The sequence below is a fragment of the Mirounga leonina genome, unplaced genomic scaffold, assembly GCF_011800145.1.
Source record: "Mirounga leonina isolate KUSES-001 unplaced genomic scaffold, KU_Mleo_1.0 Mir_166, whole genome shotgun sequence".
Taxonomy (NCBI): Eukaryota; Metazoa; Chordata; class Mammalia; order Carnivora; family Phocidae; genus Mirounga; species Mirounga leonina.
In genome coordinates this window covers 36433361-36448057 of record NW_023270418.1, presented here as the reverse complement: position 1 = coordinate 36448057, position 14697 = coordinate 36433361, and the positions used below count along the sequence as shown (strand labels likewise).

Here is a 14697-nt window from a genome sequence, read left to right as displayed (position 1 = left end):
TGGGGAAGGCAGGGGTGGCAGGAACTGACCTCGCTGCCCCTCCACTGCCTTCCTGCCCATCTTCCGTGTCTTTGGGAGCAAACAGAGGCTCAGTTCTCTGGGTGTGTTGACAAATAGAGAGCAGCCTACCTCCTGGGCAGGCAGCTGTGGTCTGAGGCCCCCACCCAGCTGGAAACCACAGTGGGTGGGGAAGGGCGGGGAGAGGAGGGGAGAAGAGAGCAGAGGAGGGGAGAAGAGAGCAGAGGAGAAGGGAGACGAGATGGCCACCACGCGGCCCTGGAGCCGGGTCAGGGTGGCCAAATGCCAGATGCTGGTCACCAGCTTCTTTGTCTTGGTAACAGGCTGGTCGGGTGGGAGGGGTGGGGGGGGGGGCCGTGTCAGCAGACCTCTAGCACTGTGGTCCCCCCACACACCCAGCCCTGCTGTCCCCATCCTGCCCCCGGGACATGCACCTGGGGCCCCTGGTGGTGGACCCCTGGCAAGCGGCTGTTTGCGCAGGATGCCCTGTGGGCCCCGCCAGGCAGCGTGGGACCTGGGTGGCTGGTGAACTGATGTCAGAGGGGGGCAGGGGGAGGGGGCCGCTAGGGGCTGTGCAGACAGAATGATGCAAAGTTCTGGGTCCTGGGAGAAGCTGCACAATGAATGTGTGTGCAGTGGGGGGAGAGCGGTGTGTGTGTGTGTATTTGTCAGTGTATCTGCGTGCGTGTGTGGCGGGGTGTCTGGGACAAAGGCCTCCCTGAGACCACCCTACAGAAGCACCCAGAAGTCCCAAAGCTGAGCCTGTCTCAAGTGAGACCATGAAGCTAGAGGGAGGTTGGTCAAAGGACCCAGGAGACCCAGACCCTGCGCTCTGGGCCTCGTCGTGTGTCCAGCCCTGCCCCCACACTGTGGTCTGCCCCACCCCCAGCTCCTGGGCCTGTCTGTGGCCACATTGGCGGTTCTCACCTACTTCGGGGCCCACTTTGCTATCATCGGCCATGCATCCTCAGACAGGACCCCCTATGAGGCCATGCACCGCTGGGGTAAGTGAGGTCAGGTGGCTCCTGTCGGGGAGGGGACTTCAGGTGCAAAGGCAGTTGGGGAGGTACCCCAGGCTGGGCGGGTGGGGGCCTCCGAGTGGAGCCGGGCTAGGTCAGGCAGTGGGTGTGGGCAGAGAGGGCCACCCTGGGGTCCTTCTGCACCGGGCAGAGCCAAGGGTCTGGGCCCCAGCCTGTGCCTTCATCCCCTGTCCTGGGAGCCTGGGGGCAGGTGGCATCCAGATGGCCTCAGTATCCTGGGGGGGGGTGCTCCGAAACAAAGGGGCCTGAGCCTCGAGGCATTCTGGGGGCTGGGTCTCAGGCAAGAGCACAGCCAAGGAGGGCAGCCATGGGGGAAACTGAGGCCCAGAGAGACAGGCTGTGGTCCCAGCCTCAGGCCTCCCGGCCCTGAGGCCCCAGGTTTTTACCCCGAAGCCTGAATCCTGGAGCAGGAAGCCTGGGTCTTGGGCCTGGCCTGATAAGAACGAGCACCCCGCACTTGCCTGGTGGCTTCTGAGATATCCCCTGGCAGACAGGAAGCAGAAGTGGGGGGCAGGGCCTCTGGCCTCCTCCTTCCCTCCTGCCTTCTCAGCATTGGGAGGAGAGGGAGTGGGTGCTGGGTGGTACATCCTGGCCTGAGCGGGGCTCCTGGTCTCTTCAGAGCTCCCAGAAGCCTACCGCCTGAGTGTACCCTTGGGTTGGATTGCAGATGCTGGCCCTGTGCACTGGGGACCCCGTGTCCGGGGCATGCCTAACCTTTCTGCTCTCTGTCCCCACCCAGCCTTCTACGTCGGCATCAGCCTGGCCGGGCTCCTAACCCTGGGTGCCGTCCTGGGCGCCGCAGCCACAGTGAGGGAGGCCGGGGGCCTCATGGCTGGGGTGAGTTGTCCCTGCCCCCAGTCCCCCGGCCCCTGGGATGGGCTCAGGAGCGTGCAGGGTGGGGAGAGCCCAGGGAGCCTGCCTCCTCCCACAGAGTCCCGGCAGAAAGAGAGGCCCAAAGGATGTGCACCAGCCAGGACGCCCGTCCACCTGGGCCAACCAGGACCCCTCCGCCAGGCCCTGCTTCACCCCATCATCCACGGAGGCGAGAAAGGCAGCGCCGGTCCTCCCAGGCCTGGTGGCCATTGCCAAAGGGAGCGTCTGGTTCTCTTACACCAGAGGCTCTGGGAACCGGCTTCCGTTTCCTGTTACTGGGCCAGGGGAGGCGGGAAAAGCCCCTCCACTGGCCAGGTCACCCGTAGGTCTGGGCTTGTGCTGTGCCCCAAGGGGGTCTGAGCCGCATTGCTCCTTTGCAGCTGTGGAGAGGCTCTGCCTCACCCCACAAGGGCCAGTGCCCCCTAGTTGCCCCCATTCCTGCTCGTCCCCTTGGGTCCATCCTCGTCCCCACTGGCCTGTCCCGCTGCTCCGCCTGCCAGCCCCGCCCCCCCAAGGCCTGTCTGTCCTGGGCACAGGCTCTCCTCTCCTTCCGGAACCTGGGCTCCCTGGTGCCCTGGGCTCACGCACCTGCACCCCCGTCTCCCCCTGGCACCTGCCCTCCCTGCCTGGGGTCTCCAGGACTCCTCGCAGGCTCGGGACAGAGTCCTGCTGATGGAGGTAGGCCAGGTCCAAGGACCCAGAGGGGGTCCCGCGGGACCAGCCAGGAGGGCCCTCGGCTTCGCACAGGGTAGAAAGTGAACAGAGTTTACTGAATAGCGTGAGTGAGGGACAGAGAGTCCCAGACAGAGTGTCTGGGAGACTCGGAAAGAACAGGAGAGGGAGTCTCTCTGCCTCTTGGGGTTGGGGGTTTACATTGGAAAGGGGTCCAGGGTACGTGTTCCTGCAGTCATCTCCCGAAGCTGCGGCCCGGGCGGCCAGCCCGGGGTGGGCTCGGGGAGCAGCATGGGACCAGGCAGTCCAGCCCTAACCCGGACCCCGCTGGCTGGTGGGCCGGGCGGTGTGGGCGCGAGCGGGCACGAAGACTCTGGCCGGTGCGGTCTGCTGGTGGCCAGGAGTCAGGGAGGGAGGGGAGGCCCAGTGGGAGCTGACAGGGCAGGTGGACTGTCCCCTGAGAGCGGAGCCCTAAGGCTTGGGGCCTGCCAGAGGCGCACAGGGCTGGAGGACAAGGCTGCCGCAGGGCCTGCCCAGGCCTGGAGAGGCCGGGCGGTGGCGGCAGCCTGGCCACCAGGGGACGCCATGGTGCTGGGCCAAAGCCCTAAGCTCTAGGAGGCGGAAGGTGCTCCCCTCCCCGGGTTCCTGTGCCCCGCCCCCCAGCCCCCACCTGCTCTTCCCGGCCCAGATGCTCAAGGCTGCCCGCTTCCCTGGTTCGTGGGCCGGGCTGGGGAGCACCGGGGGTCTCGCGTCTGCATCCCCAGCCTGCTGCACCCAGACCCCTCCCTGGGCCCAGCCCCCCGGCCCCGAGGGGCCCGGGCAAGGGGTCCCCGCATGCCCGTGGTGTCTGGCACGGCTGTGTGTCTGGACACACGTAGCAGCACGGACGAGGGACGATCAAGCAGGGAGACCCTTCCCAACGTGCCGGGCGCCCCGCCGCTGTCCCCCCCCGCCCCGCCCCTGCCTGCCCCACCCCCTCGGGCCTCGCCCCACACAGGCCTCTGAGCAGGAAATGAACCAGCTCACCAGGCTGCTAGAGCAGGGCTGGCAGGGGCAGCTGGTTTATTTATGTATTTTATTTACAAGGACCAAGAAAATGCAGAGCCGGGCCCAGCTGCCCCCAGCAGGCCTGTACTACGCAGGCCCTGGGGATGAGGAGTGGGCCTCGCCCAAGGCCCCATCTGCAGGCGGGCGGGTGGAGGTAGGGAGGGCACTCGCTCTCTCCAGAGGAATGAAATGATTTCTGGAAAATGCTGGTCCCCTGAGCTGGCTCAGGGCCTCTAGCCTGGAGGCAGTGTTGAGCGATGGTTTCCAGATGGAGAAGGAGGCCCTCAGCCAGCCAGGAGGAGGAGGAGGGGAAGAGGGAGGAAGAGGAGGGAGGAGGAAGGAAAGGGAGGAAGAGGAGGGAGGAGGAAGGACAGGGAGGAAGGGAGGAGGAGGGGGAGGAAGGAACCCATGTCCTGGAGACTGAGGCCCTGCAGGCCCCTGGGCGGGCAGGAGGGAGCAGGAGGGAGCAGGAGAACGCAAGGGCTGCCCGTCCCCGAGTAGAGCCTGAGGCCGTTGTGCCCGCACCAAGACCGGGCACTGGTGGGGGTGGCCCGTTCTTTCCCAGCACCTGGTGGGACTGGGTCTTGGTGCCAGCCCTGCCCACAGCCCCTGTCCGTGTGTCCGTCTGTGTCTGCAGGCATCTCTCCATTCCACTGGTCATCGATTCTCCTGGGTGTCACTCTTCGCGAGGAGGCCCCTGGGTGGGGAGAACCCGGCCCCCGCCTGCGCCGGGCTGTGGACGGGCCAGGGAGGGGTGCTGTGTCAGCCCAGCCAGGGACGCATGGCCCGGGGCAGCGGTGCTCCACAAAGCCGGTGCAGAGGGGAGGAGGTGATGCGGACACATCAGCCCTCCGGACACCGAGGCTGTGTGGCCGGCAGCCCGATGAGCTGCCCAGAGCTCTAGGAGGAGACGTGGCGGGAGAGCCAGTCTGAGGGTCCCTGGCATGCAGGTGGCAGGCCGAGTTCTGGGTGGGGATGATGTCCCCAGGGCAGCATATAGGCTGGGGATCCTAGTCTGGGGTGACCCTCTGAAACTGCCCACAAAAGAGTCCTGGGGCCTGTGAAGTGCATTTCTCAGGGGCGGGGTCTGTAAGATTCCCGGCTTCTGCAAGCGGGGGCTCAACAGCTCCAACCCCCCGACCGACAGAGAGAAGAGCACTGTGGGGGTGCTGGTGATGGAAAGACATTCCCCCCAGAGAACTCCCATCTCCAATATTGGGGTTCCAGGGGGGTAAGTCAGGGGACTGCACAGGGTCTGAAGACGGGGTGGGGGTGCTTCCCTGCCAGGCTCACCCTACCTCGGGGTGCCCCACCAGCTGTCTCTGCTGGGAACCTGTAGCAGCGCCCCTGGCCAGGGCAGCGGGCAGCCCCAGAGCCACGCTGCACCCGCCTGGACCCTCCTGCAAAGGGGAAGTTTCTTCTCCCAGGGCCCATCCCCAGAAGCAGCCCCCCTGGGCGGGGGCTTCCATCATCCTGGGGACTCCCTCCCTCTCTGGGGGAGGGGACATGGCTCTGCCATCAACGTGCCCTCATGAGCCAGGATGGGAATGGGGAGAGAGTTCCCAAAAGGGCCAGAAGGGGTGGGAGGAGTGTGCCCCCTGCAGCCCATGGTGGGTCTCCCCCTTGGGGGGCAGCAGCCCGCGGGGAAGGCCCAGGCCTGCAGGTGGCCTGCAGGTGGCCCACTGGGCTACACACCGTGACCCATGCCTCCTCTGTCCCAGGGTTTCCTGTGCTTTGCCCTGGTGTTCAGTGCCCTGGTGCAGGTGGCCTTCTGGAGATTCCACAACCCCACCCAGGTGAGCACCCGGCCCCACCCCCATCACACAGCGGAGGGGTACCTGAGCTGGGAAAGTCGCCCCTCCACTGGGGAGAGACCATTCTGGGGGGACATCCTCTGCCTGAAGGGGGTGCACAGGGCCCTGAGGGCCAGACCTCTCTGGGGCTGGTGCAGGAGCTCCCAGGGAAGCAGGAGCAGGTGTGGACCTCCGACCCCCTCACCCCCAGGCCCCTCAGCCCTGCCCTCTGCTGGGCCCTGAGAGGGGCCGGGAGTTGGAAAGGGGATGAAGAGCAGGGAGAGGGGGGTCCCGGCTGACCTGAGGGATTGCTTAGAGGGGTCAGTGCTCCGGAAACTGCCCAGAAGGGACTGCGCTCCCGAGTGGGCCCTGCCAGTGTCCAGGCCCCAGGAGGACATCCTCCCTTCAGTCCTGGAGCGGGGGCGGCCCAGCGGGAGGCGGGTGCTGGCTATTGTCCTGGTCCCACTCCCATTGTGGGCTCTTCCCAGGGCTTCTGCGTTCGTGGTGACTGGGGTGGTGATGCCCACGGTCATGGTGGGGATGGACCCCCTGAAGGAGGTGAAGCCTGACTTCCTTCCTTCCTTCATCTGTCCATCTGTCCTTCCATCCACTCAGCTGATGGTTTCTGGGTGCTGGCTGGCTCAGCTGGGTGTCGATGGATGTGAAAGGGCCCTTGTCCCATTTTGGGGGGTCGTGGAAAGCCCCAGCTCTGGGCTAACTCAGTCACGAGGGCCCCAGCCCCCAGAGCACATACGTGAGTGGGGCTCGAAGCCTGCAGGCCTGGGTGCTGACCCAGGGGAGCAGGGCAGGGCCGCAGCTTGAGGGGAGCCCCTGGGGCACAGGAGCCAGGACAGCCTGGCCCTCCAGAAATTCCGTCTGGATTCGGGGCCCTGAGATGAAGCCGAGAGCCAGCCTGGGGGATGAGGCTGGCCAGTGCATGTGTGGGGCTGGCCCCCTGCCGGACCAGGGCTGGGGCTCAAGGCCAGGCCCTCTGTCTGGGCAGAGCAAGTGGGGACCCAAGAGGCTCGGAGAGAGGGGCCCTGGCAGGATGGAGAGTAGGGGTGAGCTGCTAGCCCAGCTGCTCCCTGGCGGAGGCCAAAGGGACAAGGGCCGGGCCTTCCCGCAGCCCCCAGCCGTGGACAAGATCCCTTGAGAGCCCAGACCCAGTCGAGCCCCCCGGGGCGGCTGGGAAGCCAAGGGGCCAGCCGGAGGGGCCGCAGAGAGGGGCAGGAGAGCTGTCTTGCGTAGGCCCTGTCTGCCCTGAGTTTCCGTGATCCCCAGCAGCCCCTCCTCTCAATGGGCCTCAGTTTCTCCATGCGCTCCACAAGGACCAGCCCAGGGACACCGAGGCCAGTCTGCCTGAAACGTACTCGGCTTCTGGCAAAACACTGTGTGAGCAGCACGGGACAGGCGTGATTTCTTGCCTGTGTGTCTCAGCCCCCAGTGGCTCCAGCCTCTCTGTCCTCCCCCCCACCCCCCACCCCCCACCCCCGATGGTCATGCAGGAGCAGAGCCTCACAGGGGGCAGCTGGCTCAGGACACTGGGCCAGGTTCCTACTGTGTGCTTTTAGCTGTGTGATTACCCTCTCTGGTCCTGGCTTCCTGTGCCCCAGAAGTGGGCTCCGCTTCTCCCTCTCCATGCTCCTTGGCCATGAGGCCGGGTCACCAGGCCGAGCATGGCGGCCATGCCCTTGTCCTGCAGAGGAGGTACTCAGCCCTGGGGGGTGGGGAGCCAGGTCACGCTGGCAGAACCAGGCAGGAGGACCCAGGGGGATCCAGCCCACCATCCAGGACCCTGAGTCAATGCCTCTTTTCCCTTCCCTGCCCAAGGATTTCCCCCAGACTGCCCACCGCCACCCTGGCATCATTTGGGGTCACCTCCCCCTTTCGTTACATTTCCTCTGGCTGCGAGGCTCTTGGAGGGGATTGGTGCCCCCGCAGGGTGACCTAGGCCCTTGGTGGGGCTGGCCAGCAGGCTTGCTCAAGGAGAGCCAGGCGGGCAGGCATTTCAGGCTCATCTTTCCATCCACTGATCTGGCCCCTTGCTGGTCTGGGTCACAGCATGGGTGGGCCCGGTCAGGACAGCTGCCAGGGTCCTGGGGGCCCCTGCGGCTCTCCTGGGACAGCTACAGCCCGTCCTCTCTTCTCTGACGCACTGTGTTTATAGCTGGAGCCCTAGATCCTGGGCTCTGCAGGGGAGGGGCCGTGCAGGGGCTGCAGGCCACGGGCGGACCAGCTGGGGATCCTGCTCTGAGAAGGGGAGGGGGTGGAAGCCAGACAGCTCCCAGCTGGGCCTCTTCTGTCCCAACCCCCCACCACCATCCCCCACGAAACCCTCCTGATCTGGTCCAGGCTCTGACTGGCCCTTGGGGGTCGGTTCTCGGGGCTTTGCCTGACCCCTGATGGGGGCTGGGCCTCCTCCCAGGCCCGAGGCCTGGGGGGCCCCATCCGCCTCCCAGTGCGGTCTGTGTGCATGTCCAGGCCCCTGCGGGCACAGAAGTGGCCTGGTCACGGGAGCTCTGCCTCAGCCTGGGCTCAGCCTCCCCGCCTGGTACCCTCGGACAACCAGCTGCCTTCCCAGCCTCAGTTTCCACCCCGGTGGTGGGGGGCGTGGAGACCCGAGAGGGGCTGGGCCAGTGAAGGGCTCGGTGGGACTATTACAGAGGTGTCTGGGCTTGCATGAGGGGGTGCCTTCCATCCTGGGCCTCCCCCGGGAACCTGAGCCTCGGGACCCTCCCAGCCCAGATATGTCCCAGCTCCAGGCTCCTTCGTTCTCCAGGGTCCTGCTGGCAGCCCGGTGACCAGAGAGATCCCAAAGGCCAACCGGTTCACTCCCGCTGTCCCCCTGCATCTCTCTGGACAACCCCCCAAGATATCCTGGAATACGGGGTGCCGATGGCGGCCTGGGGCAGCCCTACAGACAGGAAGCCAGAGAATGCAGTCAGAAGGGACCAGCCACGTTCTTCTGTGGCCTCAAAGCAGGCCACAGCCCCTGGGTGGGCAGTGAGAGGGTGCCCCTGCCCCTCGCGGGGTTTTCTAGCTGCCACTCTCCACCCCTGTTGCTCTAAATCCATCCTGGGGGGCAGCCCTGGAGGTCTGAAGTCAGGCTCAAGGAGGGGGGACCCTGGCAGGGGACTCAGAGGTGGCAGGGGACTCAGAGGTGGCAGGGCCAGGGGGCCTCTGAGACCACCTGGTCCACCCCAGTTTTCTCCTGGGGAAACACAGATTCAGGCTCCTAGAGCACCCTCTAAACTCAGTAATAGGGGACAGATGCCCAGGTCTGTGAGAAGAGTCCAGCCTGGCCCCCACCGCCAGGCCCGGGAGTCCAGAGTGAGGGACGTGGCTTGGCAGGATCTGCGTCTTTGCCTGCAGCAGGGGCTCATGTCCCCTGCTCCTGGGGTGGTGGGGACAGACTCCAGGGCAGCACACTGTTCCTAGGCCAAGGTTACACTAGAGAGAGCTGGCCTTGGGGCACCCAGCTACTCCCGGGGCCCTAGTGGGGGGATGGAACCAGGAGGGTGGTCTGAGCTGGCCTCCTTGTCTCCGCCCCTTGCCCGCTGACCCCAGGCCCACTCTACTGGGCCCCCAGCTTCCCCGGGCCCCCTCCCGTGAGGACACAGAGGCTTCGTGGTCTTGAGGCAACAGGCAGAGAGAGGGCCACTAGCCAGGCCCTGCAGCCCTGGTGGCCAGCCTGACGCCTGCCCTCCAGCCCAGGGCACTGCCCACCTCCCAGCGGGTTGGCTAGAAGCCAGCTGACCCAGTTCGGGATGGCTTGCAGTGCATGTCTCCACGGGAGGGCCAGTTAGTGCCAGGAGGGGGGTGGGGTTGGGATGAAAGTCCCTCTGGTTCCTGTTGAGGCAGCCCCTGCGGCCCACCTACCCCGGTCCCCCAGGATGCCGGACGGAAGGCCACCCTTTCCGGGAGCGCGTGAGTGGCCGGAGCAGGCATGGGCATCGGTTTACCCGAGCCCTGGAGGGCAGCCCTGAGCAGCCACAACTGTGTCCCAGCTGTAAGCTCAGCACAGCTCAGGGTGGGAAAAGGGGCAAGGGAGTGAGTGTTAGGGGTCTCTGGGAGGGGATAGGAGGCATCAGAGGGCAAGGGAGGCGCAAAGAAGCCTGGCCTGTGCCAGGAGACTGCTGAGTCCAGAGCAGTCAAGGAAGCCTTCCTGGAGGAGGTGAGATTCCAGTTTGTCTTTGGGGGACAAATTTGGCAAGGGTGGGCATTTAGGTTTGCGGGGAGTGGTGTGAGCAAAGGCAGAAGGAGGTGTGTAGGAGGGTAGAGGCAGTGGGGTCTGGGTGATGTTGGGGTGCGCAGTGAGGGCAGCACCCGGCCAGGCCCCTGGCCAATGCCTTCCTTCCCTACTATCTGCCTTGTCTGCCCAGAGCTGGCCCTGGACACCCATGGCTTCTTTGGTCAAAGGCCTTGCCTGGAGCCCAGCTGCCCGGGGTTTTTGGAACCCACCAGGTGGTTCTAGGGAGAGACGTAGACCATCAGCAGGGAGCTGAGCTCCTGGCAGGAGGCTTCTCCCAGCCTTCTCTGCCCAGGCCTGGCTGTCGGCTTTCCCTGTCCCACCACCCAAATGGACAGACGCAGGGTGGACCTTCCCTCGGCCAGGCCCTCCACACCCCGAATGACCAGCACTGGAGGCGAACCGCAGGGCTCGGGTCTCTGGCGCGTCGTGAAGGAACCTGGCCCCAGCACGGGACTGGGACAGTAGTGGTCATTCTTGTTGGGAGGGGGCCCCATGTGGAAGTCTGGGGACCAGCCTCCCAGGAGACCCAGGTTCTGGCCTCAGGGGGCTCTGCCCAGTGGAAGGAGGAGGGGAGATTTTAGGACGGCACACTCGGGCCAGGCCCACCACTGGGGAGCCACGTCTCTCGGGAGGGGGCTTCACCAGCACGGAGGTCTTCCCACGATGCTCTTGGTGCAGGTGGAGGATGCTTTTCTGGACACCTACGACCTGGTGTATGACCGGGCGGTGAAGAACTTGTCCGGAACCCCGCGGCAGCAGCTGGCGGCCATTCAGGACATGGTGAGCACGTGGGGGGGTGGCCTCCCCCTCGCCAGGCTGGCTCGGGAACATTCAGCCTCCCCAGGTGGACTGCAACCCAGAAAATGGGTGTAGGGGTGGCCTGCCCCCAGAGTCAGCTGGCCCCGGGCCAGACGCTGAGCCAGGGGTCCCGGGACATAGGCCGCTGACACCCTCTCGGTAGTGGGGAGGGCGGTACAAAGACCTCTTGTCTTCTCCCTCTGACCTGGGCAGGGCTGGCTACCTAATTTGGGGGCCAAAGCAACATGGAAAGGTTTCTTGTCCAAAACTGATTAAGAGCTTCAGGTTGGTGCCGGCACAGCATGAAGCAAGGCCCCAGTGGCCACCGGGTCTCAGCCCGGGAGGCGGGCGCCAGCTGGTGCGCCATCCGCGGGCCGGGCGGTGGCTGCGCTGACAGCTGGGGTGGACAGTTACGGGCCCTCCTTTTATGGGGAAGCCACGGGGCCGGGAGGGCCGGGCCGCCTGGTGCCTGCCGCCCCCGCACGCGGCCCGGGCCTCTTGGGGCAGCTCTGCTGGGCGCCCCTCGCCAGTGGCCTCCTTGTGCTGTCCCCCGTGCGCCCCACCTTGCAGACGCATCCCTCCATACGTTCTTGCAGTTCCTGTGCTGTGGCAAGAGCTCTCCCTTCAGCCTCCTGGGGGACGCGGAGGCCGGTCTGTGTCGGGGAGAGCAGGCAGCCAGACAGGTGAGGAGGGGAGGCCCGGACCTGCACTCTCCCTCCCTGGCCTCCCCCGGCCCCGGCCCCCCGCTGCAGGACTCCTGGAGGCCGCAGTGAGGGCTGGACTTGGCCTCTTGCTCCCTTTGCTCTTTCATCCCCTCCGAGGCCAGGCCTACCCTCAGAAGCCTCCAGAAGCGCACGGGGAGGCCGAAGACAGACATTGGTCTGGAGGGGGCTCCTCGGAAGGAACCGGAAGGACATTCCACGGAAGGGACAGGGAGGGTCAGTGGCACGCAGAGCCGGGAAGTCCCTTCTTCCCCACGGCCCAGAGAGGAGCCTGGCACCTCTTCCAGCTTCCCCACCAGCCCTCCCCTATGCAGCCGCCTTCCCCGCTCCCCTCCCCTCCGCTGTCCGGGAAACAAACCCACCCCTATCTCTGGGCAAGAGGCTCCCGGCTGCCTTCCAAAGAGCAGACAGAAGGATGCAAATGGCTCCTGGCCCAGAAGGGAGGGGTGGGGGCAGCGGAGGGCCCAGCATGCCTGGGAGGGGGCTGAGAGCTTGTGCCTCTCAGGGAGGGGCCTCGAGTGCCCGTCTGCAAAGCAGGCTGAGGGACGGCTCTGTGGCCTTCTAGGACGGAGGGGTCCCCACCGTAAAGGCCACAGAGGGTGGGCATGGGTGCTGGAGCTGCCCCAGGGAGGGCATGGGAGCGGCTGGGGTGGTGTCCTGGAGGGTAGTCAGGCCCCCAGGCTGCCTACCGGGAGGACGTGTGGCCACACGGGGAGTAGGGGCTGATCAGGGGCTGCTTTCCCATGGGGCACCCAGGCCAGGCTGCAGGGTTGTGGCCCCAGGCTCCTGGGACCGTTTCCGGCTGCCCCTGGAGGCCAGAGGTCCCACCCTCCAGGCCAGCCGGTCAGTCCTGTGGCCCAGATGTGAGCAGGGGCGGGACTGCAGCCGGGGCAGAGGCCCAGGTAGCAGTAGGGAGGCTGGAGGGCCCAGCCCCTGTCCAGTAACAGGTGGACAGATGGATGCACAGACAGACGCCAAGCTAGCCTCCTGTCCCTCCCCATCCCAGCCTTCAGAAGAGCATCCCGAACATCCCACTGGGCCTGCCCCAAATGCCAGCGTCTTCCTGCGAATCAAATGCCACCATCTGAGTGGTTCAGAGATGGGACGGTCACCTCCCTTTTCCTCCAGAGAGAGCTTCTGTGGATGCCCTGCCCTGGGGAGGCACTGGGGTCAGGGATAGAGCAGGAGGCTGGGGCAGCCCAGGACCCCAGCCCCTCCACCAGCTATTTCTCTGCCCTCCCCTCGACCTGGGCCAGGGAGTGAGGGAGACCCGGCCTGCCCAGGGGAGCCAGACCCGTGACCCAGCCCAGGCAGGTCAGCGGGTGCCTAAGAAAGGCACGCGCTGGACCCTGGGGCAGCGACCTTCAGTCCCCATGGAGGCCCACTCCATTCCGCTGCTTTCCGCCTGTTTGTGATGCCTTCCCCCGGAGCTCTGGGGCGGTAGGTCGCACCACCTCAGCCCCCACTGACTTCCCATCACCCTAGCACTCAGCCCAGGTGGGCACTAGAGGTCCTCACCCTGGGCAGGGGGGGGACAGCCAGGGTGGGTGCCATGCGAGCTGCCCTCTGCTCAGGACTGCCTGGTGGGGATCAGGAGCTTCCTGAGGACGCACAGAAACATCGCCTCCACCCTGACCGGCATCGGCCTCGCCGCCACGGTACTCTCGCCCTCCCTCAGCACCCCTTCCTCAGCTGCCACCCCTCCACCCGTGGATCCCCCACCCCAATGGAACAGCAGAGGCCTCGGGGAGCAGCAGGGCTCCCCGTGCACTGGGAGCCAGAGAGGAGGCTGCTGACCCCAGGGAGGCAGCCTGGCAGGGGACAGTACCTCACCACCTTCCCGAGACCGCTGGGAGCCCCGCAGAGCCCAGTGCCTCTAGGGCGGCCGTGCGCCCCTGCCCGGGAGCCGCAGGCGCTGATGCTCACAACCCGTCCCTCCCAGGTGTACGCGATGCTGCTCAGCTCCTTTCTCTGGTTCGCCATTCGCTCTGGCAGCAGCCTGGACCGCAAGGGCAAATACACCCTGAGCCGGAGGTAGGCCCCGGCCTGCCCCCGCCCCCGCGCACCCCATCCCCCAAGGGGCAGAGGCCAGCAGCAGGCGGAGGTGGCCGGGTGCTCAGGCTGGCTCCCTGGCCACTGGAGGGGGTCCCCGGCGAGTTGCACGCACTCTTACAGCCCCACAGGGACCCCCCTCCCTTCACCCCACTCCCCACCTAGACCTGACCTCATGAGTGCGCGCCAGGGAGGACCCAGACCCAGACCCCCAGCCCCTGTGCCCTGGCCTTCTGGGCCCCTCCCTGCCCAGGCATCCTGCCCGGCCCCCGTGCATTCTAGAACATTCTCACAATCCCCTCTGCTTCCCAGAGTGCCCAGCTGCCAGCCCCAGGAGCCCAGCTTCTTCAGACGCTCCCAAGGGAGCCCCAAGCTTCAGTCCCCGACTGACGCAGATGTTCTCCACGGCCGCCCGGGTGCAAGTGGACCCTCGGGGGGCCCTCGGCTGCTCTAGGACGACTGACACGTTTGAACCGCCCGTCCCACCACCTGAGTGCTCACAGAGGCTCAGTCGGCTCAACCGCGAGCCTTACAAGGACAATGTGAGGTGTTTTCTGCCACGTGGCGGAGGGACGGGGGAGGAGGAGGCCAGGCTGTTGGCGGAACACCGAGGGCCCCTCCTTGATGGCCATCAGTGGGGACGGTCCTCTGTTCCCTAAGACCACATCCTTTGCATGAGAGGACTTCACCTGCAAGGCAGAGAGGGCACGCCCGTCCTTCCAACCGCCCCTTCCGTCTGGCGGGTGAGCGCTTTGCTTTCAAGGGTCTCTGTGGCTGCATGAGGTCCACTGGGAACCTCCATCTCTCAGGCAGCAATCTCACACTTCCAGGGACACTGGGCTCACAGGTGCAGGGCCCGAGGCAGGACCTGCGGTGTGAGTGCGGGATGACACTGTAGAAATCCAGTAGCCAGGCGCTCCCCCTGGACACCCGAACCCCCTCTCTGATAAGTGCTCCTACTGTCCCTGAGGCTATGCACCCTCTGCTAAAAATTCCAAGCCCCCAGCAGGACGAACAAAGGGGGGTCCCCCCAAAACAGAAGGACCGTTCTGGCACAGACAGCCAAAAAATTGACGATGTAACAAATACCCACCCCAGTCCTCCCCTTGTGTTTCCAATCACACGCGTGCACGCACACGCACACCTCCGAAAGCAAGCATGTTGGTGTGCCTAATGGAGCAGCAAAAGTAGGGCACAGGGGGCAGCAGCAGACCTTGTCCCCCCGACGAGGATGCCCCAAGTCTCGTGGGTCCTGCGGTGGGGGACAGTCGGTCTCTGGCCATGCGCACCACCCACCCCCGGTCCTGTCCTGCTCAGCTTGCCTTCTACGGCTCGCAAAATATATTTTAATGATACCAACTAGCAAAGCTGGCGTCCTCTGCACAATAACGGTGGAGCAAAAGGAAAGAAAAGGGGATTTGGTGAAATTC

At 65.6% G+C, this 14697-nt stretch overlaps 1 protein-coding gene across 2 annotated transcripts; it reads left to right on the top strand.

Moving 5' to 3' along the window:
• The first annotated feature begins 237 nt into the window (after positions 1 to 237).
• TSPAN32 (tetraspanin 32) lies at positions 238 to 13852 on the top strand. Of its 2 annotated transcripts, XM_035013533.1 has the most exons (10): positions 238 to 334; positions 908 to 1022; positions 1798 to 1895; positions 4798 to 4881; positions 5372 to 5446; positions 10374 to 10475; positions 11090 to 11176; positions 12790 to 12873; positions 13158 to 13249; positions 13580 to 13852. In XM_035013533.1, the coding sequence occupies exons 1-10, from the start codon at positions 260 to 262 to the stop codon at positions 13719 to 13721; spliced, it is 954 nt and encodes a 317-aa protein (XP_034869424.1). In that variant the 5' UTR covers positions 238 to 259; the 3' UTR covers positions 13722 to 13852. The 2 variants fall into 2 exon arrangements, with proteins under 2 accessions (XP_034869424.1, XP_034869425.1); XM_035013534.1 differs by lacking the exon at positions 4798 to 4881.
• The last annotated feature ends 845 nt before the right edge of the window (positions 13853 to 14697 follow it).

What these genes read in the sequence shown, in the direction of transcription:
- TSPAN32 (XM_035013533.1), top strand. Translation starts at nt 260, where the DNA reads ATGGCCACCACGCGGCCCTGGAGCCGGGTCAGGGTGGCCAAATGCCAG. An exon ending in TCACCAGCTTCTTTGTCTTG is followed by an intron (nt 335 to 907) that starts GTAACAGGCTGG and finishes CCCCACCCCCAG; the next exon opens with CTCCTGGGCCTGTCTGTGGC. An exon ending in TGGCGGCCATTCAGGACATG is followed by an intron (nt 10,476 to 11,089) that starts GTGAGCACGTGG and finishes ACGTTCTTGCAG; the next exon opens with TTCCTGTGCTGTGGCAAGAG.